At 47.6% G+C, this 25,937-nt stretch overlaps 7 protein-coding genes across 7 annotated transcripts; 4 read left to right on the top strand and 3 right to left on the bottom strand.

The window, feature by feature from the left end:
- On the bottom strand, positions 1 to 3,157 carry F4817DRAFT_331471 (vacuolar protein sorting-associated protein 27). Its single transcript, XM_049302514.1, has 5 exons — positions 2,862 to 3,157; positions 2,660 to 2,792; positions 2,307 to 2,591; positions 1,434 to 2,229; positions 1 to 1,380 (listed from the first exon to the last, which is right to left on the bottom strand). Exons 1-5 carry the CDS (start codon positions 2,936 to 2,938, stop codon positions 488 to 490), a joined length of 2,184 nt encoding a protein of 727 aa, XP_049161107.1. The 5' UTR covers positions 2,939 to 3,157; the 3' UTR covers positions 1 to 487.
- A 317-nt stretch (positions 3,158 to 3,474) lies between these two features.
- F4817DRAFT_331470 (cysteine proteinase) lies at positions 3,475 to 7,810 on the top strand. The gene is made up of 2 exons (XM_049302513.1): positions 3,475 to 6,161; positions 6,224 to 7,810. The coding sequence occupies exons 1-2, from the start codon at positions 3,900 to 3,902 to the stop codon at positions 7,172 to 7,174; spliced, it is 3,213 nt and encodes a 1,070-aa protein (XP_049161106.1). The 5' UTR covers positions 3,475 to 3,899; the 3' UTR covers positions 7,175 to 7,810.
- Positions 7,811 to 8,331: 521 nt separating this feature from the next.
- Positions 8,332 to 10,556, bottom strand: F4817DRAFT_357438 (long-chain-fatty-acid-CoA ligase; the record flags this gene model as incomplete). Its single annotated transcript, XM_049305922.1, has 3 exons — positions 8,332 to 8,424; positions 8,501 to 10,052; positions 10,108 to 10,556. The coding sequence occupies 3 exons, from the start codon at positions 10,554 to 10,556 to the stop codon at positions 8,332 to 8,334; spliced, it is 2,094 nt and encodes a 697-aa protein (XP_049161105.1).
- A 1,059-nt stretch (positions 10,557 to 11,615) lies between these two features.
- F4817DRAFT_34653 (chaperonin Cpn60/TCP-1 family) lies at positions 11,616 to 14,268 on the top strand. The gene is made up of 5 exons (XM_049304413.1): positions 11,616 to 11,869; positions 11,928 to 11,945; positions 12,010 to 12,058; positions 12,135 to 13,251; positions 13,306 to 14,268. Exons 1-5 carry the CDS (start codon positions 11,860 to 11,862, stop codon positions 13,765 to 13,767), a joined length of 1,656 nt encoding a protein of 551 aa, XP_049161104.1. The 5' UTR covers positions 11,616 to 11,859; the 3' UTR covers positions 13,768 to 14,268.
- Positions 14,269 to 14,443: 175 nt separating this feature from the next.
- Positions 14,444 to 19,032, bottom strand: F4817DRAFT_34691 (uncharacterized protein). The gene is made up of 3 exons (XM_049304480.1): positions 18,620 to 19,032; positions 16,293 to 18,565; positions 14,444 to 16,243 (listed from the first exon to the last, which is right to left on the bottom strand). The coding sequence occupies exons 1-3, from the start codon at positions 18,838 to 18,840 to the stop codon at positions 14,769 to 14,771; spliced, it is 3,969 nt and encodes a 1,322-aa protein (XP_049161103.1). The 5' UTR covers positions 18,841 to 19,032; the 3' UTR covers positions 14,444 to 14,768.
- Positions 19,033 to 20,355: 1,323 nt separating this feature from the next.
- On the top strand, positions 20,356 to 22,782 carry F4817DRAFT_331463 (C2H2 type zinc-finger-domain-containing protein). The gene is made up of 2 exons (XM_049302512.1): positions 20,356 to 20,985; positions 21,062 to 22,782. The coding sequence occupies exons 1-2, from the start codon at positions 20,834 to 20,836 to the stop codon at positions 22,605 to 22,607; spliced, it is 1,698 nt and encodes a 565-aa protein (XP_049161102.1). The 5' UTR covers positions 20,356 to 20,833; the 3' UTR covers positions 22,608 to 22,782.
- Positions 22,783 to 23,089: 307 nt separating this feature from the next.
- Positions 23,090 to 25,759, top strand: F4817DRAFT_34614 (phosphoglycerate mutase-like protein). Its single transcript, XM_049304351.1, has 5 exons — positions 23,090 to 23,646; positions 23,715 to 24,529; positions 24,588 to 24,731; positions 24,800 to 25,179; positions 25,251 to 25,759. The coding sequence occupies exons 1-5, from the start codon at positions 23,511 to 23,513 to the stop codon at positions 25,444 to 25,446; spliced, it is 1,671 nt and encodes a 556-aa protein (XP_049161101.1). The 5' UTR covers positions 23,090 to 23,510; the 3' UTR covers positions 25,447 to 25,759.
- The last annotated feature ends 178 nt before the right edge of the window (positions 25,760 to 25,937 follow it).

Here is a 25,937-nt window from a genome sequence, read left to right as displayed (position 1 = left end):
GGGAAGTCCATAAGTACCTTAGGTATTTAACAGCCCGGGTGGTAATGACGTGATGGAGTGAGGTACTTATATTAGGTACATAATTTACGTACCACATCCATGTACCTATATTATGGCATGTACCTAGGTATCTATGTATAAGGTTACATAGGTTAGGTACCTAATTGAGCCTCAGGTGTTTAGGTAAGTAGTGGGATTAGCGCAACACTGGTTCTTTTCTTCAATCCATAGAACAACTTCCATTCCTTCAGCATCTCAGCTACATTTTTGTAGCCTCGCATTTGGAGCTTCATATTTTAAAGAGGAAGAAGAGGAGTGCGAAAATTAAGTAGAAGTTAGGCACAGCATAAAATAAAAAGATTAGGTAATTTGCCATACGTCTCATGCATTGCACCTCTCAGCGAAGAAACTTTTCTCATCGAGTTGACTACTATTAATCTCATTCCACTCATGTGACAAAATCCGATCCTGCTTTATCCTGCTTATCCTATAGATCAATCAAACTTTCTTCTATGGCAGGTTGCTGAGGTGTATGTTGGGGAACAGCAGGGAACGAGTCCTGTCTGTATCTTGAGTACCCTGCCCCGGTTGTCTGATATGCTTGAGGGGCTTGGTCCGCATGCTGTTGTTGCCAATATGGCTGTTGCGCTTGTTGATTGGGTGGCTGATAATGCTGTGGGGGCTGGGATGCTTGCGCAGGAATAGAGGCAGGTGTTGGAGGGATGGACTGCCCGGTATAGCTTAAGCTGTGCTGAAGGTTTGGATACGGTGACGGCGACGCTTCTGGAGGTATACCCTGCGTGGCATGGTCAGTGCTCGACTGAGGGTTGTTATAATAATACGTCGCACTGGGGTCGGCCGCTGATGTCACTACTGGCTCGGTGGCTCTGTTAAGAGGAGTTTGTGGGGAGGGATGAGATACGTGACTAGGCTGAGGGGGAACGTCGTTGGGCGTGAAATTTGCTTGACTGGGATACTGGGCTGGTGCGGATGGCCCTTGCTGTTTTTGCCAACCCTCGTTTCCTTGTCCTGCATGATGCGGATATTGGTTGCTCGAGGGCGCCGACACCGAAGCTCTCTTGTCATAGCTTGTAAATTGTTGTGGCAGACCTGCCTGAACATGTTGGAGGTATTGGTGGCTTGCAGACTTCCTACTTGGATCTGGAAGTGGATCGCCTGTATAGAAATTTTCTGCTGAGGTAGAAGCCCTGGCGGTGGTAGATTCTATTGAGGGATATGGGCCGGTCTGCTGTCCGGAGCTGGGCAAAGCGTAGCTACCAATATTATGCTGGCTGTAAGCTTTTGAGAGGCGCTCCTCCAGCATTCTATCGTAATATCGAACAACAGTGGAAAGCTTAGCATGTAGGTCGAGCAGGGTATCTGAATCGCGATTAGCTGGAGGTGGCATCTAAAACCTTCAGAAGATAACTTACCATGCTTGCTCATCGTTTCGCCGTATGTGCGCGCTAGCTTTGGTCGCAACGCCCCGATAGAATCATAAAGCTCCTGAATCTGCGGCTCCCTCAGTATCGTACCGGGGGGCTGCGTCTGCAATCTGTCGACTAACGTGGAGAAAAGGTTGATATTTTCGGCCTCGACTGGGGTGAGCTCGTAATCATTCTTGGGCAACGCGAATGAAGTAGCTGAGATGTTTTCAACCTTGTTTGTCTGCTGTTTCAAGGCAGCGGAATGCTTTTGCTTTTGCTCTTCCATGTCTGCCAGAGATGCCGCGATGGCAGCTTTCAAGTCTTCATCCTCCTCCTCGGCTGTAGGTGCAACTACTGGTGTAGATGAGTGATCGCTGGCCTTCGCATATGATTGCCGAGGGGTGTTATCTGTTGGAGGGACATAGCCCTTGGAATGGCTTTGGACTTCCTCTAGACTCATTGCCAAGGCCTTCTTGAGGTCTTCGTCGAAGGCGTCGTCAACTCTGGCATTTCGAGGCAACATGGCGGACGAACTGCGGTTTTTATGAGGAAACGAAGGGCTCGTGGGAGAGCGCTCCTGTCTCCCGAAGCTACTTTTAGTAGATCTGTCTGTTAGTTTGGCATAGCAGCCATCGTCAACCCGCACAGGTTGTAAGATACCCAAGTGCGGTAGAGGAAGCGTCTTGGTAGAACATTGTTGGTCGAAACAATTACCACAATTCCGACAATGATGTTTACGGTTCGTGAAGGTAAATGGGGTCCGACACCGCATACAGACCTCGGAATCGGTCCATTCTGGGGGCTATCATAAACCAGTTAGTCTTGTCTTATCCAGGAGCGGTGCGTGTAAAGGAGCACCTGATTATATACAATACATACGGCGCTACTGTCGATCATACTGCTCGCTACGGTTGTTCGAGGAGGAAATTGGAACCCCTCTCTTTGTAAGGCTCTGTAGGTCTCCTCAATATATTTTAGGTCATAGCGACCTTCGGTAGCGGCGGCCCAGGACTGTATCAACTCTAATATCTTGGCTCGGACCTCGATATTAACTTCGGCGGGACCAACTGCATGGAGAAGAGATACTAAATTATCCATAAACTCTCGCGAAGCAATCTCGACGAGGAAATGCGAGCCGCCGTTCTTGACGCAAGTGTCCGTCAACTACGCCACATGTCAGCATCATGGGAGAAGCGCATAGGAATCTATACGACCGAGAGAAGCGTTCGTACGTTTAGCGCGCTCAGCTGGGTATTGGGATTCTTGTTGTTAATGCGACGCTTCAGCGAGCGCATAGCTTCTTTAGGCTGTATCGTTTTGGATCTAATGACATCGGAGATCTCGAGGTTAAGGGGAATATCCTCCCTAGATTATTAGATGGTACATCAGTAATCTAATGAAGCATTGGTAGAATAATTAGTAGAATAGACATACAGGCTACTTCCGGTTGCTTTATCAATCTGTTCGTCCAAGGCACTGTTGGCCGAGGACGACCACCAACTTCCCATCATGATGCGCGAGAGATTCAGGGTAGATATGGGGTACGATTCGGAATTCGGAAGTGGTTATTGCTCTCCAGAGGCGAGGGATGAGGATGGTATGAAACTAGACTGTCAACCTGTTTGCCTGATTATGGGAGAATTGCGTGGGTACACATCGGGATGTCTATTGATAGGTATTGTGTATGCCTAGGCGTGTCATGTGGTGTATGTGGTGTATGTGGTGTATGTAGAGAGTGTAGATATTCCAGTATGTACACAAGGCCGCGATTACGTACCTACTATTACAATACCAACCACAAACCACTAGTGTAGGCTGCCGTGGCTATGTAGAAATGCGGAGCGCTTATGTATAACTAGGTATCTAGGTACCTCGCACATGCTGTATATGTACAGTAAATATGTACCTAACCTTAGGTACATATACATACGTGTAAGTACATCAAATATACCATGCACACAAGTATCTACATGTGGGCGGGTACATATTGAAGGTATATCAATCACCGAGTTTCCGCTCAAAGATACAAGTACATTATACACGTTACCTCGCATCAATTAACTAAACATCAACGACGACGCCTTCACACAAACACATTCATACATGTTATATACACACGAAACCAACCAGTCAGCCGACACGTTACGCCCTTCTGCTTTCTGCTCATATATACTCTTAAAGATGCGGACAATTTAATTTTGCCATTGTGCATTTAATATCTTTTTTATTCTCTCTTTTATTGTCCAAGTTCTTTCAACATTCCGTTCTCGTCCCTCTCCCACTTTTTCAACCTCCAGTATTGCGCCGTTCACAGATCCGGCTCTGCTTTGAAAGAATGCCACCCCATTCCAGTCCTCACCCTCAGAACAGTTGTGGTACATAAAGTTCTCCTCTCCGACTACCCCCACCTTGCTACGTTTCTCGCCGCCTAGGATTCAATTTACACATCTTCGGTATCGCACTGATGAAAATATGAGTTCTGTAACGTTCACAAGGACTTCGAACGCTCCAGTAGTGGGCGCGCATGGCATGATGTCCTCTAATACAAGTAATTACCACCGGACGCCTGCGAAGGAAACTGGTACGAGCATGGTTAATGGTAGCTCGGGTACAGGAAAGCTGCCATACCGCCACATAGATGATTTGGTGTCAGTTGGCGTCGACCTCGACCCTCATACCCCTCTACGAAAGATCCTCGAGCTTGGAGATGCCCATATGCGACAGGCAACAACCTATAGCGATTTCCGGCGTCCTGATTTGGCACTGCAGGAGTACATCAAAGCATTTACAATTGCTGTCGATAAAGTACCCAAACACAAAGACTATCCCTCTATGAGTTCCGACCGCGGAGACTTGAACCGCTTATACAAGGCCCTCAAGATGAAAATAACTACCAATGGAGCTACTTTCGACAAGATTAAGGAGGAAATCAAAGAGGATAATAGGCGGAGTGGTGTGCAGCCAGCAATATCTTCTAAGCGTTCCTTCGAACTCGCCCGCTTGAACCGGCCTAGCCCATCTTCGACGCTGCAACAGGTTCAGGCGAACCGTTCCATAGGCCCCCAAAATAATGGACTTAAAAATGAAGTAGAAGCTCTAAATAGAGTTGATATTACAGAAGATGCTGGCGGCAACGCGGCTGGGGGGCGTAGGCCAAAGCCAACGATACAACCAAAGCCACAAGCATTGCATGGAAAAGCTATTAAGCAGACCCCAAAGGACCTCCCCGAAGATCTTGCAAATAGATTTGCGCGGTTGCGTGATACTCAAAAGCCTCGAAACGCCACTAAAGCACTCGGCCAGGCCCAATCGGCCGGCACTGAAGAGTCCACTCCAAGTCAGGCGTTGCCTTCAGTTGATACATCTATACTAACGATGCCAAAGCTTCCAGAAGCCATCTATAGCCCTGCGAGAGGTACCGTGACTAGCGAGATCGCTAACCTTCCATCCAGCACCCCTCGTGGTATGTTCAGTCGGACAAATTCGATCACCTCGGTCCCTAGTGTCTCAGCTCGCATATCGACGGAAAACGCCATCAGGGCCTTTAGCAAAGAACAGTTCGTGGCGGCCCATTCTTATCGGGCCCCCCAATCTCCAGCTACGCTAACGGAATTTCAAATTCCAGACGGCGACGACATCACAGCCGAAACACTTGCAGGTCTCATAAACCAGTACCCGCAGATTGACATTTTGGTAATTGATGTTCGGGATCGTGAGTCTTTTGATGAGGGACATATCAAATCAGCCAAGACAATTTGTATCGAGCCTGAGATTCTTATGCGAGAGAACATATCCGCAGATGAGATTGCTGATAGCATGGTTCTTGCCCCTCCAAATGAGAGGCTCGCAGTTGAGCAACGTGACAAGGTTGACTTGGTGGTTATCTATGATCGGGATAGCACTTCAATATCGTCTAGGATAACTGGTGATTCTTTAGAAATGGTTCTGTACAATATCCGACAAGCCCTGTCGTACTATAGCTATAGCCGACCGCTCAAACGCGCCCCAAAGCTGCTGAGCGGTGGTCTGAACTCGTGGGTGGACGAATTTGGAGAGCAATCTCTTGAGACTTCCAAGACTATGTCAAACTACGTGTCTCCAAGCGCGGCTTCGAGGCAAAGGTACGGCGACGGAAGACGACCCCGAACGAAGACTAAGACCCTTAATCAAGATGAGATTAGTCAATTCGAGGATATGATCAAAAATGACCAGATGGGACTTGACACTTTCGACTATGTCAAAACAAGGGAAGACTTTATCCGTCGTTATCCTAGTATAACAGGCGACCCCGAATCTATGACTTCTGTCAAGGAGGACTTAGATTCTCACGAAGACTTCCTAGCCAGCATAGCTCCCACACCTCCTAAGCTACCGGCACCTGCTATCCCAAGAACTAGGTATAGTGGCTTAGAATCTAGGGATGACGACTCGGGTGTTGGTGGCATTGCCATGCCAGTAGCCGCACAACGGTTGGGGGTTGGTCAACCCGTAACTGGACTCCGGAACCTTGGAAGTTCATGCTACTTAAATTCAACCCTACAAATACTACTTGCCTCACCTGGGTTCCTCACCGGTATAATCCAAGAAGAATGGCCTCTGGAGTGGCGTGAAGCACAGCAAGAAACGAGCGATAGAGAGCCTGCTTCACCACAGCTACTGTCCAAGATTTTAAAGAACACATTGATGTGGCTGCACAAGAAGCGGCTCAAAGAAGCGACACCCAGTGCATTGCTGGTACGTATCCCCCTACCTATTTATCATTACCTTGGGTACTTTATTGCTCACGTATACACAAGAAATATATGCGTTCTGTCCACGAAGGATACTATGCTGAGGGCAGGCTTATCAAACTAGGCGATAATAACCAACACGATGTCGACGAGCTGTTTGCTTTCATGTTTGACCAAATCGCAGCTGAAACAAACGTGACCGGGCGTTTCTCGGCTGCCATAACCAATATCAATATACCGCCCAACACGCCCGAGGATGTTGCAGCAATGGTGAGGAATTTTATAACCCATTGGTGGGATACCCGACCTCAAAACTTCATTGATGCCCATTGGTTGTTGTTTACAATGATCGAACGAACGTGCGATAATTGTAGCCATCATTCGTATCATCGAGAATCAGCCCGTTCCTTGACACTAGCAGTTCAAAATCTGCAAGGACGTCAATCGACCAAGCAACCGCTTAAACTTATAGACATGTTGGACTACTATTTTCGCACCGAAGTCGTCGATATGAACTGTGAAAGTTGCCATAAGCCAAAGGCAAAGGCTCATTCTAGACCCTTATTAGCGAGGATGCCTCGCTTGCTGCGCGTATATATAAGAAGACAGGCACAAGGGGTGGAACATGCCCGAAAGGATCTCACTCCGGTCGCCTTCCCCCTTGAGCTTGACTTAGAGCCTTACAGCTGGGGTCCATCGGTGCGAGAAGGGGCGGCTAAAATTCTAGGTGCTAATTTTAATGAAGGCCTCGTATGTCCTACTAAGTACGAGATCTACGCCATCCAAGTGCATATTGGCGATACCGCCACCTCGGGTCACTACTGGTGCTGGATCAAGGCCGAGCAGAAGGACACATGGATCAAATGTAACGACATGGACATAAGCATGTGCTCCGGGAATGCCTGGAGAGCAGAGCTCGATTATATGTTCAAGTGCTTCAGGCACGATTCGCCCGTCCATCTGTACTACAAGCGCGTAGATGTTCCTTACCCTAGGCAGGCAAGGGGGGCAAAATGAGGTTGCCTGGACAATTGCGATTTCTGGAATATCTAAAAAAGTATAAGATGCAAATCACGCGGTGTTCGTCTCAGCAAGAATACATACTGCTGCCGTAAACGATACGCCAAAGAGCGGCTTTGAATACTCGGATCGGTATTGCCACGGGTTAAATATATATGGTATTCTTTCCCACTGCCTTACTTAGTAACCTAGATAAATAGACGATCTTGGAAGAACGTTTTGGGGTTTCGGTAGATGGACGCTTGCATTACGTTATGTCTGGAAGCGTGGCGTTGTAGAGGGAACGCTAGGTAGATACCGGATTCTTGTCTTCCTATTTCTTTTACCTTCTTTACCAGCCTTTTTCCGTCTGTCGTCTGTCGTCTGTTGACTTCGACTTCGAGTTTGGCTATGCTATATGTGGTCATATGCATAGGTGTAGTGCAATATATATTATATTATAAGTGTGTTCATAAATAAATCATATTATTATACCAATAAATCGAGGATTGTGATTGGAAGCTAGTTGTTATAGTTCCCGTCATAACCTAGGCAGGTAATAGACGCGGTGGCCACATGAGTTGGTATAGTAGAAGGGCAGTATTAGTTAACCCCTCTCTGGCAGTCTGTCATTCATGTACGCTACTATCTGCCTTGGCAATGAACGTAAGAGTAATAGGACTATGGTTACTAATACCTTAGGTAGATATATCCAACACTGACCATAGCTATAAGACTCCTTTCACATGCAAGCCCAAGACCCGAGGACCCAGATAAACCCAACAAAGAGAGTCGACTAAACGAATACGCATTCTTGGCTAACCTCAACGTTTCTTACCTTATATAGGTAAGTATCTAAGCTAGTGACTATCTACCGAGGTAGTTGAACAATCCTACAATTCCTCAACCACTACTCAGAATTTTCACACATAATAAATTAATAAATCACCATCTAAACAAACGATGGAAAACAAGATCATCAGCTCTACATAAAAGGTACCTAATCTTCCCTGCGTGTATAAAACGAAATGGAAAAAACAAACACGCCATACGGAATATAAGGGCTATAACTAATTTTACACAGACCCGTTTCCAACTCGCCGAAGAGCCAGCCAGTTAGCAAATTACATAACGCCTGGAAGCAGACGCATATTACATTAATACGATTCGACACATTACGAAATGCGCTTAAAGCACTCCTCGATCTCCTTCTTGTAGGCGTCCTTGAGCGCCCTCCGGTTCACCTTCTGCGTTGCTGTAACGAGGCCCTATTATGTCTGTTAGCGCTAACCCTAGGTTTGGAGTGGGATGGGAGATGGGAGATGGGATGTGGTTGAAACTTACACTTGCGGGCGTCCATTCTTCATCGACCAGTACGACGCCAACGATCATTTCCAGCCCGGTCAGGCCGGCCTTCTTACCCACTGCGATTAAGTCTTTGTGAACTGCTTCCAAGACCTTGGGGTCGCTGTGAGCGTGGGCATGATCAACACCTAGTTTCTTCGCCAAGTCGTTCAATGGCCTCTCGTTGGGGCTTATGACGGCAATGGCGCGAGGGTGCTCGCTGTCGCCGTATACCATGGCGTTGTGGACGTATTCGCTGCCGCGGTAGACGGCCTCGAGCTTTTCGAGCGCAATGTACTCACCGCCCTGCATCTTGACGAGATTTTTGACGCGGTCGATGATCTTGACGTGGCCTACCGAGTCGAACTCGCCGATATCTCCTGTTCGGAACCACCCATCCGACGTAAACGCCTTCGCGGTCTCCTCGGGGTTCTTGTAGTACTCTTTGCAGACTGGAACTCCCCGCAGTAGAATCTCACCTTGTGGAGGATTACTCTTTGCGTCGTATCCTAGATCAGGTATACTGACGAGCTTGATCTCAAGTGACGCAGGAACGGGACCGACGGCATCCCGAGTCCATTGCAACGGGTTACCTAGGGCACCATTGGCAGTTGTTTCCGTAAGACCATATCCCGTAATCATTGGCGCAAGCACCAAGCTTACGAACTGTCTTGTGCCATCCGAAATACCACTGGCGCCATTGAAGAGGAACCTTACCCTTCCGCCCGTCATATCCCGGACTTTATTGAATACTACGGCATCAAGTAAGCCACTCCCAGGCAGGCCGGTTGCTACAAGTAAGCTCTTGAGGTTGTAAGCACCCCAGAAAAGATTCCTGGTTAAGGCGCCACCAGAGTTAACTTTGGCTTCAATACCCTTCCTGATGGTCTCCCATATCTGGGGTACACCAACCATGACGGTAGGTGCAAGCTCCCGCATGTCTCCAGCACAGTTACGCATAGAGGAGTCGGCCAGCGTGCGTGGGGATCCGTAGCCCAGTGTACCGCCAACAAACATTACTAAATTCTCCACAGCTACCTCCAAGATATGAGCAAGGGGGAGATACGCGAGTATGACGTCGCGATGCGAAACAGTCTCAGCGACAATAGTCCACAGGCCGGTGACACCCGCAACAACACCTTCGTGGGTAAGAGGGACACCTTTGGGAGTTCCGGAGGAACCAGAAGTGTACATGATACAGCATATGTCAGTAGTTTTCGGCGGTACGGGGTCTATAGGGTTCTCCTCGCCGAGGGTAATTAGGTCAGAATAGGAGATGATGGTAAGGTGAGAGTGAGAGGTTTTGAAGTCGGCCATCTCCTTGTCAGAGATGGGCATGTTGGTCGAGTCATTGTAGATCAAGTACTTGACATCTTTTGCATTCTTCAAAGGGCGGCTGGCAACTTTGAATAGATGGGGGTCGGTATACATAGCCTTCGCATTCGTTTGCGTGAGGGAGTATTCGACAGCATCCGGGCCGAGAGTATCGTATGCGGTTGCGATTGTGATGGATTGCGAGGCACAGGCGTGAGCCGTGCATTGCCAGTTGGCGCTGTATAAATAGTTAGCCTTTGGCTATTCTTTACAATGAAGGGGATACTCCGTACCTCGTCGCCGCAAAGATGTGTAACACGTCACCTGTCTCGAGACCTAGCTTCTTCAAACCCGCGCCTACATTTAGAGCTCGAATCTTGTACTCATTGTAAGTAAGGAATGTGTACGGAGTTAACTCGAAGTAAGTCCATTCTTTATCGACTTCAGTCTTGACTCCATCAACAACTTTTGGTACTTTCTTGGTCTCGGTGTGCGTCTTGATCAGTTTACGAGAACCTATGGCCGCCTTGTCGCCGTATTTTCTCGCAGTCTCGATTAATATGTCATAAGTAGTGGCGATGTAAGATTCGGGGCGTGTGATAAGACCGTCCTTAGCCTTGATATGTCTGAATGGCTTCGTCTCTCCTTCAACTTCTTCGGCATCAGGTGATTCGACCATAAACGGGGGCTTCTGGACTCTGTAGAGAGGAAGCACGCCCTCGAATTGAGTTGGGAAGGACATGATTTAGGTGAGGAGTAGGATATAGTATAAGGTGTAGTTGATGTCAAGCGTATTATGTAGAGGGCAGGGATATAGCGTTGGCTCTTGAACTCGAAGGAAAGTAGAGTTGGAGATCAAAACTGAGTTTGGAGTCGAAGCTTGGGGGAGCTGTTATGTAGGTGTAGCTTCAGCTTAATACATATGTATTTCAACGTACATGAATTTGAATTTATTTATGTAGGTTAGGTGGTTTTAAGTCAGTAACAAGGCAACAAAACGTCAGCGGGGCAATCCACTCGGCCAAGTACCAGCAACTCAGCTAATTTTCAGGTACTTATGGGGCGCTGGGTTCCACCAGTTGGGGTATAAGTGAATAGGCTAATTCTCTATTAGAGATACGAGAGAGATACCGAGGACTATATTTTTGATCTACCATGTATGTGGATATCGAAAAATGACGTTCCGCGGCGTATCTCGAATTAGAAGTTGAGAGTATGATATTTTTCTATTTCTATGGGTATCATATGGATCTTGCTGGTTATTATGTATATTAATGCGAAGGGGTATTTGGGCGTCCGGATCGCCCGTGCCTCGGCTTGTAACAATTGATATTATGCGTAATCACCTAGGTTAAATAATCGTGGTTTGCTTCCTCTGAGGTCCTCACATATTACGGCCGAGTATAAGGGGCCGAGATATTAAAATTTTCTTGATTGATACTGCGGTATAACCTCAGACCTAGTTCGCAAAGGTTACGAGCATATGTAAAATCACCAATATGTGATGTAGTTATTACTTACGAAATTACCAACGGGTAAAAGAGAGATAGGGGATTTTGTTGATAAGTAAAGACGTGTACATAATAATGTAGGACGACGGGATCAGATGCATGTAGGTATGAAGCTCAATTGTAGCCTGTAGGATTAGGTAAGATTTATGACGATAGATAAGATAAAAGCTCTGGAGGTCCGAGGAATTACATTAGGTACATGTATGTATGTACCTATGTAGATTAGGTACCTCTTAAGAACATTCATGCACTTTTCCAAAGTATGGACCTGCCAGTGGCCCGTCGGCGCTGTGAATTTTCCGATCTGGAAGAATGTGGGGCTAGATCTTTTAGAATTTCAGAATTTCGAGATAGGTACAATACAAATCCGTCCCACTAGACAAGGCAGAACTCTACACTACCAACATTGAAGTTAACGACTCCATACAACATACAACGGTGTCTATTGTCAAAACTTGGTAGAGAAGCTACAAACTGCCGGGATATTATTCAATACAGCACAGAAAGCTCTCCTGAGCTATAGAAACCGGCAACATGGCGTTGAGTATGCAATCAATAACCCCGCCATGACTTTAATACTTTACTAATATTTTCTACCTTAGATCTCGACCTCCAGAATGGTATGCTAAAGAATATAATCTATGGTAGCTATATACATTAGGTACTAATATATATTACATGCAGCTTCTGTTGTAAAAGATGAACAGGGGAGACCTTTTATCATTGTTAGAGAGTGAGTATTGGGAGTTTTGCCGTCTATAGGTATTGATACAGTTGGCTATACAGCAAATCTAACCTCCTCTACTTAGTCAAGGCAAGAAGAAGCGCCAGTATGGCAACGAAGCAGTCAAATCGCATATCCTCGCCGCTCGAACCGTTGCAAATATCGTCAAGACTTCTTTGGGTCCTCGCGGTCTCGACAAGATCCTGATTTCGCCCGACGGAGACATTACGGTGACCAACGATGGAGCTACCATTCTACAGCAGATGGAGATCTCGAACCACGTTGCGAAGCTTCTAGTCGAACTATCCAAGTCTCAAGACGATGAGATTGGTGACGGTACGACCGGTGTCGTTGTTCTAGCCGGTGCTCTCTTAGAACAGGCTGCCGAACTTATAGACAAGGGAATCCACCCCATCCGAATAGCAGACGGTTACGACCAAGCCTGTGACATCGCAGTAGCCGAGTTAGACCGGATATCAGATACCATCGAGTTCAGCCGGGAATCAACAGAGAACCTAGTTAAGGTAGCTCGGACAAGTTTAGGCAGCAAAATTGTATCCAAGGCCCACGACCAGTTTGCCAACATTGCTGTAGACGCCGTTCTCTCCGTCGCCGACCTCGACCGAAAAGATGTCGACTTCGAGTTGATCAAGGTGGATGGCAAGGTTGGTGGCGCGTTGGAAGATACCATTCTAGTTAAGGGTGTAATTATCGACAAGGACTTCTCACATCCCCAAATGCCGTCGGAAGTCAGAGACGCCAAGATCGCCATTCTCACCTGTGCGTTCGAGCCACCGAAGCCCAAGACCAAGCATAAGCTAGAGATCACCTCCGTAGAGGAGTTCAAGAAGCTACAAAACTACGAGCGGGAAAAGTTCATCGAGATGATCCAACAGATCAAAGATACCGGAGCTAATCTAGCTATCTGCCAGTGGGGTTTCGACGACGAAGCTAACCACTTATTACTACAGAACGAATTACCCGCGGTAAGATGGGTAGGCGGCCCAGAGATCGAACTTATTGCCATTGCTACGAATGGTAGAATAGTACCTCGATTTGAGGACCTGAAGCCAGAGAAGCTAGGCAAGGCTGGTATTGTGCGGGAGATGACGTTCGGTACTACGAGAGAGAAGATGCTAGTGATCGAGGAGTGCGCCAACACAAGAGCCGTGACGGTGTTTGTCCGAGGAAGCAACAAGATGGTAAGTTTCTCTTCACCCCCTTTTAAAGTACGAGCTTAACTAATTTATTACTAGATCATCGATGAAGCTCGACGATCTCTTCATGACGCCCTCTGCGTCGTACGAAACCTAGTCCGCGACAACCGTGTCGTGTACGGGGGTGGTGCCGCTGAAATCGCTTGCTCGCTCGCGGTCGAGGACGCGGCTGTCAAGACGCCTGGGTTAGAGCAGTACGCGATGCGGGCGTTCGCCGAGGCGCTAGACGCAGTGCCGATGGCGCTCGCGGAGAACAGCGGATTAAACCCCATCGCGACGCTCGCTGAGGTCAAGTCCCAGCAAGTTAAGGCCGGCCCCGAGGGCCGCGGCAGGCTTGGTGTTGACTGCATGAACGGCGGCAGCAACGACATGAAACAGGCCTTTGTTATCGATCCTCTCATCGGCAAGCGCCAGCAGCTTATGCTTGCTACGCAGCTGTGCCGCATGGTGCTGAAGGTCAACAACGTTATTGTTAGCGGCTCTGGGGATCAGGACTATTAGGTGGTAAGATGAAGCTTATTCGTTCGCTCTATCTGCCTATCCGCGTCGATCTAGATCTCGACGTGCTGCGTTGGTAATGCTCGTGTTCTCGTGGAGGAGAAAGTGGCGAGGCACGTCGTTAAGGTTGTAGATATGAATGGTGGATACGTGCATTTATATATGTACCTATGTACCTATGGAATGGCAGTTGAAGGGCTTAACATCAAAGAGTCACGATACCTTACCTACCCCTATCTATTAGAGAGCCGAGACAAGAATAAGAAAAAAAAAATCTGCCGCCTCAGAATAGTTTATATATGTGCACTTGGGTATATCCTATCTACCTCCCCTGGGCGCGTTATGCATACCTAACATTAGGTACGCATACTGTAAGAAGATTCTCATGTGTATATGGGGTATGAACCCGAAAACGACCACTCTCCCAACTTTTTATTGCACGAACGCTAAAACGACAGATACGCTACTATATGATAACGCTGCAGGCGAGTACTGGGGACAAGTAGTCCCTGGGGTAGGTATGTAAAAGGGTTGGCAGATAAAAAGGCACGAGTAAGTCGGTGGGTTAATCGAAAGCAGTCCCCTGAACACCCAATGTCTCCTAGTCCATCATACTCCGACCCCGAGGTAAATAGTGTAACGGCGTGTGTAATGTGTAATATGTAATGCGTAATAGGCGATGGAAGTAGGTAAGGTGATATCCCGCCCTCCAAGTCCTACTTATAACTAGGGTCTTTTTTGCCTTCCTATACGCCCCCCCTCCCCTCATATATACTTTAAACGAGACAGTTGCTTAGGTACTTATACCTTCTCTTTAATTTTGATTTCCTTTTTAGGTTGTCCAGGCCTATATATTTACGTGTCGAACATAGGTACTTTTTCTATCCTCCCTTACAGCATTTCCAATCGGTCGGTTGGAAGTACACCACTGTCAATACTACCCTATTAGATATCCTTATTTGACCTAGGATGTAATACCATGCCATATGGCTACACGGCGCGGTTTACGCGAATCCGAATCCTTGAGCATTCTCGAGCGCCATGGATAGGCGCTCCCGGAGCACTTCCTTGTCACGGTACTCTGGGAGCAGAAGGGTACCGTAGCACGTATATGCGGTGGGTAAGTGGCCACGTTCGCCTTCCTCCTCGCCGTTCTTCTGTACAACGAACTGGATGTTGGCCATACCACCGACGGGCACGCGGTCACTAGCAGTGACAAACTCGAGCAGCTTGCGGCGCATATCGCTGTCGTATCTTTTAATAATAGACCAGAAGTCGCGCACGGTACGATGCGATGCGTCCCAACCAACGTACCGTGCCGCGCGGCGAAGCTCTCCGACGTCGATCTCCTGCGAACCTTCTGCGAGATTTTGTAATAGTGATGGCGTCAAGAGTTGTAGGGACTTTGGGTGCAGACAAGCCCGGAAACCACGGGCAAAGGCGTCGAATTGGGGAGCGACCGAGACGTCGGTTAGGTATCGGATGTAGTCGCTCACATAAGCGTTACGGTTATCGCCTGTAACTAGCGGTGCATCGCTCGGGTTAGATGCCGAGAGGGGACTAGACTCTGGATGACTGGAGAATTGTGGCCAGGATATCGAATTCGACGACTCCATTTCGCGTGAGACGGGCTGGCCAAACATGGACGTGGAAAACTCGTAAGTTAGAACGAAAACGTCCTCTATAGAGCCATCCTTCTCATTCCATTCAAGAATGTTGGTTAATCCATTAGCGAGGTCCGGCCACCCATCAGCGATATGGTGTAGCTCTGTGACGGGCTCACCTAGAAGCTTGCGGTATAGGGCTTTTGGGAATGTGATTGGAAGAGTCAGTCCATTATAAACCGCCAGCGACATAAGCAGCCCGATTAGTTCGAATTTCCACTCCGGTTGGACAGAACCGGGCTGAAACCACGTCATCCGCGTCCTGTCGTCGATGACGAAGGCGCCGTACGTAGGATCTAAAGCCTCGGCAATGGCGAGACGGAAGAATTCCTGTTGTACACCACCAGAGTCGAACCCTTCCTCCCCACTGTCTTCTCCGAGGTGGACCTTTAGCGGCCTCATAAGCTCGCGTTCTTGCCGTCGCCAGAGTTGGTCAAAGGCATCCCTAAGCACGTTTTTACGGCTGATGTCAAGGATTAGGTATTTGGATGATGGAATCTTCAATAGATCTTGAAGCACGTGTTTTTGGTGCGACTCTGTGACGAGGCTGTCAGGGGCAATGATGGCGTTAATTCGACTTTGCAACGAGGTAGACTCTTCGTAAGAACGACTCATCCGTGAGAAGTTAATAGCCCTAAAGTATGAAACCAACGACGTGGGATTAAAAATATACGGATAATCCAATATATGAACCTTTTGCCTAGTCGAGGTAAAGGATAGCCATGAAACCGGCATCTGAATAGGATCGAGACGGTCGCCAAAATATTCGGCGCGAAAATGCACGTCACCTAGGAGGAGAGATTGGCGCTTCTGATCTACTCGACTGTCAGTTTAAAATTCTTATAATCACACGGGAATACTAACACATAGCCGTCATCAGCGAGAGGGCACCACCAAAGGGGCCATCCCCAGAAATATCTGGCTTGCCCTCCCATTCATGAAGCATCACGGCTCTTGCCCAATCCAAAAGCAAAACCGGAATTCGTTTTTCGTGCATGCTTCGCTCAGCTTTTGAAAAATGTAATGTTGACTGCGTAGAAGACTCGAGGTGCGATAGTAATAACTCAACGACATCAGGTTCTTTAACTCCGCCCTCCTTATCTAAGTCTAGTTCAATCAGCTCGTCGAAATATCGGCGTGTTGGGATCACCCTAAGTAGCCTTCTTGCTAACCGGAGAGCCATGCTATCTGTGAAGGCGTCTTCATATTGCAAACACAAGGAAGTTGGCTGTCTCGCAACTGTACCGCCACCAGCGAGCGATAGCCCGTGGGCTCTAATACGAGACATGTCATTTAATTGTCTTGAATCATTTACTAATGGTGCCGCAGCGACTAGAGCGTGAAAGCATACAGACATGAGCGATGCAGCCTCTACATTAGTAAATGACTTTTTAACACCAAGGAACATCTTTGAAGTCGGCGACCTCATAGATTGTAAGGTCTTCGGCGGCGCAAAGAGAGCCGCCAGGGCAATCCAGAGGCTGTCGAAGACGAGGTTGGGTGCTACTCTTGTTAAGCGTAACATGCAGTACCATAGTGTTTGCGAGTCAATAGTACCATTGGCGCTGGTAAACGAGTCCAATACGGCCTGAGGGTCGCTCAGGACATGGAATATGCTCTGTTCGACAAACAGCTTCCATTGTAACCTGAGATCTTGTGGATAAGAGGCTTGGGATTTCCTTTTCCTCCTCCACGACTTGAGCCGGTTTGACGACCGTCTAATAGATTCATCGACGGTTGGTGGCTCTAGGAGATGCCTCTCAGAGGTAGCGTCTTCTTGTAAAACGTCGCATATGAAATTGATTGCTTGGACATTAAAGCGTGACAGCGATTGTGGTAAGTAGCAATCCAGCTCGGACGTTGGATCTGTCTTGCCGGTAGTTTCTAGAGCGTCTAGAGCATCTTGAGAGTCATCAAGTGCGTCTAGGGACCGCGTAGTCTCTGCACTGCTTGATGTCTCTTCGCCATTGATTGCATCCAATTGAAAGCAATGCTCATCCATGTGGGGGTGAGGACTAGGAGGCCCTACAATTTCCCTTTCCGGCAGTGTATGAACATCGCTCTCCATAACCTGAGACGCAGGTCGCGCTATAGATGGCGGAGGCCGAATCAGTCCTTTAGATACTTTTTCTGGCTGGGTAGGAATGTTAGGCGATATGAGCCCTGTTTCGTCTACGATAGAGTCGACTGAAGGCTCGGGCACAACTTTAGTCTGCGACTTGGAAACGGAGGATGGACGAATCCGGGTATTAGAAGTCCTCCTTTGATGTGGTGGTAGGGTTTGAGGATTCGAGTTAGAAACTGACGAGCGCTCAGAATGTACTCGTTGGTAGAACCCGGTAACCTCGTTCTTAGGTGAGAGTGCTCGTGTAGTATATCGATGAACCTCAGAAGCCCCCCTAGGACCGACTTCGTTCTCTGATTCGGGTCTCGAGGGAGTAGACGTTGGACTAGTCCTTCCGCTCTGGCCTCCTAATTGAGATACGGTTTCTCGAAGCCGTTCAATAGACTCTAGTGTATTATCTACGGCCGTGACTCTCTTTGACATACTTTCCATATTATTCGGTGTTAACCACTCCAACATCTTAAACGCGACAGATCCAAACACATTAGCAGCGAACGAGCGGTAATCCTTGCTAATCGACTTTTCAGTAATCTGTATTCCATCCATACCATCCGGTTGTGATGGTAGCTCAGTCTTCGTCGCATCAACTTCGGGAGGTCTGCTATGGTTCTGGCCAGTCCCCTTCCGATTCATCTGTGCAGATGGCGAGGAGCTTGCTATCGGTGATTGTCCCCTTTTCAACGCTACTCGGCCTGGAGCTCCCTTGGTAGACTTGAGCTTTGGCCCTAGGCCCGTGTAAGCCGGACCGCTTGCATCGTTGGAAGATGCCGCACGCTTTAGGCCAAATATGAGTGGTTTTATAGCATCGCTAGGACCGGTCGGAGGGTGTAAATGGGGGCAGAGTCGACTATCGGCATCGTCCTGGCTTGCCATGAATATGGCCAGAGTCCTTGCACTGGTAGGATTATATCGGCGAATCGGGGCTTTACCAGCCAGTCGTTTTCGGCAACTAAAACACGACGGGGTAGTACAGGCACTGAAGCCGCATCCGTAACGCAGTTGGGCTATGAACCTATAGCAAGTTAGCTGAGCAATTGGAGAATATGCGCAGAGTTGGACGACTTACTTCTCGACTAGTAACTGGAGATCATGGCGACGACTGGTGCGATAGATAGCGTAAACCCTCTTGGGATTCTCGACATCGATAACGAGTTCTTTGATCTCGGATGGCGCATCTGCGGGTAACCGTGGAAAGGGGACTTGTTCCCAGAGAGCAGCTATGATGTCAACCTCGAGGGCATTGTGGCCAGGACCATCGTCCGCTGGCCGATTTACTTCCCGCGTCATGACATATGGTATAGACAAGCCCCCCGTATAGGAAGCAAAGGTCGGATCGTAGTAGGTGTAGATTTCGGTGGTAGAAGCTCGATGGCGGGGGAGATTTATCGAGGTCGCGAAAGCCGACAACAAAATTTAATCGAAGGCGTTAAATGTTTGAAAGAAGTACAGGGAGGAAATTAGGAAGGATAGATTAGGTAGGTATGTAGGTAAGGTATGTAGGTAAGGTATGTAGGTAAGGTAGGTAGGTAGGTATGGTATGTAGGTAGGTAGAGAATACGGCAATTAGGATCGCGCAATCCTCGGTTATATTAGGTAGGTATATATACGCTTAGGTCATCAACATAACGAAGGAAAGTGTAGGTATTGAAGTTTATCAGATAAAGTTATTAGTCAACTGTCAATGATACACGCGACCGGGTATAAATGATATAATAAATGATATAAATGAGGTAGATAGGTAGGCGGTCGTGATATCGTAGTACTGGTGGGTATCAGCTCCGAGCCGCACGCAACAACGAGAACGTATGAAGTTTCCAAGGCTGAATGCATCCCCATCCCTTTCTATTGGCTTGTCTATTGGTTCTAGCGTCATGTACACTACATGCATGAAGAGTCTGATGCATGAATTTTACCTAAGGGTGTATTACCTATCCCCCACAGCCCCATCCCACCCAATGAGCGGGAAATCCCAGGATGTAAATATGTTAGGTACCTAATCTATCATGTAAATGTATTTTGATTTTTACGATACATTACCTAGGTAGGTATAAATATGTACTTGAAGCTTTCTTAATATCAATATTTACTTATAACGGGAAGAAGAATGCACAACACGTGCCGCTAGTTTTAGTAAAGTTTAGTGCTAGCTTATATATGTACTTAGGTAGCTTTCGAGTATAGTGCCTCTGGGCTATTAGGATAATACCTACCTTATTTAAAGATAGTTTTTACGCATTAAATAAGCTTGTATTATTTTACTACAGTAGTTGGAACCTGCTGGCAGGTAGACCTGCTCGGATTTAACACTATAGGTATGTATCCGAAGACTTAATATGAATTGATAGTATTAAGTCATGTTTGAGTATCAGGTTAATAGAAGAGTATTATTCACTACTTCAAAAGACATAGACATATACCCATAAGTAATCAGATAAACCGTTCCGCAAATCCAACGTAAAGACGATAATGTGAATTATGCATACACGTACATTCCAGTTAATCCGCATTATGATTGCTCAAAGATGAAAGGACTTTCAGTTTTCTGTTACAAACAAGATGAGTGACTAAGGTATATATGCATTTAAGAAAGGGATTGGCCAAGCGCTTATCGGCAGTCATTTGTCAGATTACAATGTACCTATTTAATGTACCAGTGTACCTGCTAAGACTCAGCCTCGATACCTGTGGGATGGTTCTAGAACTGACGTATGAGTACAACTTAAAATAATTTTCTCGGCAAAGAATGGTAAGGCAAGAAGAAGGAGGGTAAAAATAGCCCCACCAACGCCACTCCGTCTAAGCAGAATTTCAACGATTTAATTTTGGATTTCTATATTTCTGTAACTCTGATCAATTCCATTTCCACTTCGGCGTGCGACCTTTGTGACACATCAGTCCGACAGTAGGCCACAACTTCTTTGTAAACAATTCAAAATCTATTTCAGCCTGATTGTCTAATTCCCCATAAAATCCTGGCCTTCCTTTCTCCGGATTGCGCTTTGAAATCGCTCAGATTTTAGTACAACGGCATTCGAGACGCTGTGACCTAGTCGCATCAAAATTAAAGCCTCATCAACCCCTCCCCCTCCTTGTCGGAGCGCTACACACAAAAGTTCACCAGCCAGGATTAAAACTACCTAAGAAACTTTTATCCAACCGGCGCTTCCATTGTTGACATCTCCCGTGTTTCGTAGAAGCATCGGTTTTTGTTTCAACCTAGGTACTCTAGTAACCGTTGCAATCAAATCACAAGATCCTCATTTGTACTCCCCCAACAACAATGGCTACCATCACGGGGAGCAGACCGGCCGGCACGGCTCTGTCTAATAAGCAGGAACCCGCGCCATCTTCCCATCAATACACTTGCAACACGTGCCAAGTAGCCTTCCGCTTTGCTGATACCCAGAAAGGTCACATGAAGAGTGATTGGCAGTATGTTTTCCCCTTTGTCTATTTTTACATCTATGGAATTATTAATCTAACGTGTATCGTGCTTTCACTTCTATAGTCGATACAACCTTAAGCGTCGCGTTGCGTCACTGCCTCCAATTGCATCTGAGGTCTTCACTGAAAAGGTCCTACAAGCCCGTGCTGCGACCAGCGCGGAAGCCGACCGTGCCGGATTTCAACAAATTTGCGAGGTCTGTCAACGGACTTACTATAGCGAGAACTCTTTCCGAAATCATATTTCGAGTCAGAAACATAAGGCACGAGAGGCAGCGGTGCAAAACCGGGGATCCAATCACGATGATGCTAGTTCCGTTATGAGCTCTACCTTCTCTCTCGGCGACCCTGTGCCTTCAAATAATAGCGAAGTCGATTCTGTTGCTAAAGATGAGTTCAACGAAGTAGTTGAAGGTATTCAAAAGGCTAGTTTAACAGAACGTCCTTCCCCAGTCAAGCGCCCATCAAATCCCCATCCTTCAGCCGAGGCGCAGCACAAGAGAGAACATCCCGTGTCGGAAGATCCTAGCGAGGCTATATCTGGCACTTCAACACCGGTTCCGAATCTTACGTTGAAGTCATGCTTATTCTGTAATTATGACTCACCAACCGTCCCGTTAAACGTTGTTCACATGGAGCGCATCCACAGCATGTTTATTCCCGAGAAGCAATATCTAGTTGATCTAGATGGCCTTGTTGGCGCATTACAACAGCGGATTCAAGAATTCCATGAATGTCTGTACTGCGGGAAAGTTAAGAACAGCGCAATTGCTGTACAAACGCATATGCGTGATAAGGGTCATTGCAAGATACCTTATACTTCAGAAGATGAGCAGGTCGACATTGGTGATTATTATGACTTCAGAAGCACATACTCAGATGGCGAAGACTCGGAAGATGAGTCAGTTGATGATGGTAAGCAGAACGGGGGAGCTAAGCTCGGGGCCAGACGATCAGCCAAGGCTGTAGGAGAAAACGGAGACGAGATTATGGAAGATGAAGGTTGGGAAACGGACAGCTCTACTTCGTCTTGCAAGTCTGAAGATTTGGGACCTATTCCCGTTGATCACCATTATCGGCAGTACGAACGGCTCGAGAAGCATCCTCACCACTCATCTCACGATCCGCGACACCACCATCAAATGGATGGATGGCACTCGCATGCTCACAAACATCATCGTGCCATTTTTTACGATGATACCGAGCTACATCTTCCTTCAGGTCGTGCGGTGGGCCACCGATCTCTGGCTAAGTATTATCGTCAGAACCTACACAACCACCCTTCAGCCGAGGAACGTGCGGAGAGACTTGCTATTGAAGCAGCTTCATCTGAGGGTGATGCCATGGAAGTTGACGATGATGCTAAGAACGGCAACGGCAACGGCAACGGCCAGGTTTCTCGACGTGAAGGTCGCGGGCGTAACGGTGCCGTTGTAAGCCGAGCGAATGGTGGAATTGGTATGTTAGGAGTGACAGACCAGAAGAAGAAGGAAGTGGCTCGTGCCGAACAGAGAAGCCGTAAGCAAGAGCATAAGGCGGCGAGACAAAAGGAGTGGGCACTTAGCAAGCAGGCTAACCACCAGAAATATTACAACTACCAGATCTTGTAAAGTTTTACACAAGATATGGAGTTTCCCGGCGTGCAGCTCAGGAACTGGAGTGTTGCCGTCATCAACAATTGCAAGGGTAGTCTAGTCCGACTGCAAATTTAGCTTGGCAGACCGAACTAGTCGGTATATAGAACATGCAGTTGACAATAAAATAAAAACAACGTTGCGTTTATAATGTCTACTGAATTATTAAGCACCTAGTGTGGGATAGTGTTTACGATTGACACTCGGGATAGGCACGGGAATATGACGTTGGCCCGAGATATGAGGAGTACCGGGGTAGCGTGGATAAGGTACCTTAACTCTATCTATAACCTTAATTGCTTAGTTCTATTGATGTAGTTAGCTACCTAGGTAGGTACCTGCATGTAATGTTCTAGGTTATAGAAGTAGCAATTGCAGCTTTTCCTCTAATTATATATATCGTCACATTTCCACTTCTTTTTACATACAGGCAACTTACATTGTATTTACCCCAACTCTATTTATCTACAGGTAAATAGACATACCGTCAATGTGTCATGGTTAACTATAAATCATCATGGCAGATTCGAAGCAGTTCCCCCCCACATGGAGCGGATGTTGCTTTTCAGCTGGGTTCCGTTCCGCGTTATTGGAACGATGCTGTGCCTCTTATTGGACCAACAACGCCCGCATTTTACGATAGGATCCTAGGTAATCGAAAGGATCAACATCCAGGGGGCGTTAGCCAAGCACATGTATTTATCCGTGTTGTTGATAGGTCAATTGATTACAACGCGTGCCCTTCCCGCAACACCTAGGTATAAGAATCAAGCTTTGGTAGCTCTACGGAATAGTCAAGCTCCTGATAACCCGTCACTTGGCATTCCTGTCATTTCAGCTAGAGCTTAGGTAGTACCTAGCTAAGTCCAATACAAGAAGATGCAGCTTGTTACTGCCGCCGTTGTCTTGTCAGCCCTGCTGGTTCAGTCCAGTACCGCGGCTGACGATACCGCCTTTGTCACGGCCGCACCCCACGCCGGCTCGGCCACCTCGGACCTCTTTCCACCACCGAGCAGTACGTACTACTAATTTCATTAGCGTACATAGGTATATATAGTAGTCAGTTACTAACAAAATGATAAGCCTCGGTCGACTCTGCACTCTTCCCGCCAGAGGCTGAAGTCGGATTCCCAGGACCGACACCAACAGGCGTCGAGCCCGCCGCAATTCAAACTGCGGCGGCGTATCCGTACAATCGGGGACCGACGAACCAGTTCCCGTTAGTCGCGCCGCAGCCTCACGGCCAAAGCGAGACATCGGACAAGTTCGATATCACCAAATATTGGGGCAACTTGTCGCCTTGGTATTCCCTATCTTCTGCCGATTTTGGTTTGCCAGATACAAGCCCCCTCGCACCGCCTGGCTGCAGTGTCACTCAGGTACATCTCTTGTATCGTCATGGTGCCAGATACCCCACTACCGGCGCCGCGCCGGCCCAGTTCGCGAACAAGATTGCGAAAGCTACTAAGCAAGGGCTGCAGGTTAAGGGTGACCTAACATTCTTATCCGATTGGACCTATAAGCTGGGCGGTGAACTACTTTCCCCGTTCGGTAGGAGCCAGGAGTTTCTCCTCGGTATTCAGCACCGCCAACTCTACGGCCACCTGCTTAATAACTTTACCGAAGCTGGCACCATTCCCGTCTTCCGGACCCAGTCTCAGGACCGTATGGTTAAGACTGCCGAGAACTTCGCGGCCGGCTTCTTTGGCGTACCTGAGTATTTGGATCAAGTGAACATCGAGATTCTTGTAGAGGCACCTGGCGTGAATAACTCAGGTGCCCCCTACGATGTCTGTGACAATTCCAATGTCGCTGGTCGGGGGAACATTGGGAGCTCGATGGCCTCGAAATTTGCGAAAAATGCTTTCAACGCTACCCTTGCTCGTCTAAACTCACAGGTGAGCCTACTAAACAGCCCAAGAGAAAAGGGAGCAACAAGTTACTGATATGTCTAAGGTTTCTGGTATCGAGTTCACTTCCACCGATGTCATTGCGATGCTTCAACTTTGCTCTTATGAAACCAATGCCCTTGGGTACTCTGCGTTCTGTGGACTGTTTAGCCAGGAGGATTTCCTGAACTTTGAGTACTACTTTGATCTTGTATGTCGTAACATATCAATCTTCTTCACCATCACTTTCTCGTAACTAAGCATACTAACCTATCTGAGTCGTTCTACTACAACAACGGTCCCGGGTCACCTGTCGCTGCTGCCCAGGGTAAAGGTTACCTACAGGAGTTCGTCGCGCGCTTCACAGGTGAATACCCAGAGGCTTGGTCAGCTCTGAACCAGACGTTCGACAACTCGTCCACCTACTTCCCCCTTAACCAGTCCATCTACGCCGATGCCACCCACGAAGTTGTTGTCCTCGACACCCTTACCGCCTTCAACCTGTCGGCATTGTTCAAAGGACCTCCCCTAAACCCCCAAGAAAACCAAAGAGAGAACAGCTTCTCATCCAGCAAGCTCGTGCCATTCGGTACCCACTTCACCACTCAAGTTCTCGAATGCTCGACCTACCAACCCACCAAGCAGATCAGGTTCATTGTGTAAGTCTCCTCCCACTTTCCATCAATATCCACATTGCTATGCAACGAAATATACTCATTAAATTCCCTAGAAACGACGCCGTCATCCCCATCGCGGACTCCTACTCCGGCTGCCCCGCCGACCCGCACGGGCTCTGCGCATTTGACAACGTGGTGTCGGTGCTCAAGGACCGCATCGACGAGATCGACTTCGACTACGACTGCTTCGGCGACTACGCCGCTGAGTCGGGTGTCGACTACAACGGTAGGGCGCCCAAGAGTAGCTAGGATGAGAGGTCGCAGGCACCTGGTAGCCTGCAGAACGGAGTGGTCGTCGCGATGGCTAAGGCTTTTTTGGTCCTGGGAAGTATTACTGTGTTCGTGTTACGGATGTAGTTTGGGGTCTTGAGAAGTCTGCGTAGATATTTGGTCGTTTTCGGCCTGTTGGGGTAATAAAGAATATTCCAGACTAGACAGAACCAACCCCTAATTGGACATATATCGCGTGCAAGCTACGATCAGTCATATATAGGTGCCAAAGATCTAAGTGTGTGTAATAGTGTGTTGGCTAAGATTATAAGTTCGAGCTATACTACTTATAGTGGAGAGACCACCATATATAAACGCTTAGCTGACAGGTACCTAAGGTAATGTAGTATCTACTTAGTAGGACTAGATCTATGACAAAAAGTGCATAATCTGAAATTTTCTTTTGAAAGGGTCGTTATGTTATGTCTCTAACAGTAGGGGTCTTAGTTGACACCCCTTTGCCAACTTCG

Source organism: Daldinia loculata (assembly GCF_022478755.1).
Source record: "Daldinia loculata strain CBS 113971 unplaced genomic scaffold F4817scaffold_12, whole genome shotgun sequence".
Taxonomy (NCBI): domain Eukaryota; kingdom Fungi; phylum Ascomycota; class Sordariomycetes; order Xylariales; family Hypoxylaceae; genus Daldinia; species Daldinia loculata.
Note: the sequence above shows the minus strand (reverse complement) of the source record. Positions and strands in the feature narration are given on the sequence as shown.

Excerpts from the sequence above, each read along its gene's own strand:
- F4817DRAFT_34614 (XM_049304351.1), top strand. The coding sequence starts at position 23,511 with ATGCAGCTTGTTACTGCCGCCGTTGTCTTGTCAGCCCTGCTGGTTCAG. Across the intron at positions 24,732-24,799 it reads TTGAGTACTACTTTGATCTT|TCGTTCTACTACAACAACGG; the intron begins GTATGTCGTAAC and ends AACCTATCTGAG. Across the intron at positions 25,180-25,250 it reads AAGCAGATCAGGTTCATTGT|AAACGACGCCGTCATCCCCA; the intron begins GTAAGTCTCCTC and ends TAAATTCCCTAG.
- F4817DRAFT_34653 (XM_049304413.1), top strand. Across the intron at positions 12,059-12,134 it reads CCTTTTATCATTGTTAGAGA|TCAAGGCAAGAAGAAGCGCC; the intron begins GTGAGTATTGGG and ends TCCTCTACTTAG. Across the intron at positions 13,252-13,305 it reads TCCGAGGAAGCAACAAGATG|ATCATCGATGAAGCTCGACG; the intron begins GTAAGTTTCTCT and ends ATTTATTACTAG.
- F4817DRAFT_331471 (XM_049302514.1), bottom strand. The coding sequence starts at position 2,938 with ATGATGGGAAGTTGGTGGTCGTCCTCGGCCAACAGTGCCTTGGACGAA. Across the intron at positions 2,592-2,659 it reads CCCAGCTGAGCGCGCTAAAC|TTGACGGACACTTGCGTCAA; the intron begins GTACGAACGCTT and ends CATGTGGCGTAG. Across the intron at positions 1,381-1,433 it reads CGAAACGATGAGCAAGCATG|ATACCCTGCTCGACCTACAT; the intron begins GTAAGTTATCTT and ends ATCGCGATTCAG.
- F4817DRAFT_331470 (XM_049302513.1), top strand. The coding sequence starts at position 3,900 with ATGAGTTCTGTAACGTTCACAAGGACTTCGAACGCTCCAGTAGTGGGC. Across the intron at positions 6,162-6,223 it reads CGACACCCAGTGCATTGCTG|AAATATATGCGTTCTGTCCA; the intron begins GTACGTATCCCC and ends CGTATACACAAG.
- F4817DRAFT_331463 (XM_049302512.1), top strand. The coding sequence starts at position 20,834 with ATGGCTACCATCACGGGGAGCAGACCGGCCGGCACGGCTCTGTCTAAT. Across the intron at positions 20,986-21,061 it reads CACATGAAGAGTGATTGGCA|TCGATACAACCTTAAGCGTC; the intron begins GTATGTTTTCCC and ends TCACTTCTATAG.
- F4817DRAFT_34691 (XM_049304480.1), bottom strand. The coding sequence starts at position 18,840 with ATGACGCGGGAAGTAAATCGGCCAGCGGACGATGGTCCTGGCCACAAT. Across the intron at positions 18,566-18,619 it reads CTCCAGTTACTAGTCGAGAA|GTTCATAGCCCAACTGCGTT; the intron begins GTAAGTCGTCCA and ends AACTTGCTATAG. Across the intron at positions 16,244-16,292 it reads CTCGCTGATGACGGCTATGT|ATCAGAAGCGCCAATCTCTC; the intron begins GTTAGTATTCCC and ends ACAGTCGAGTAG.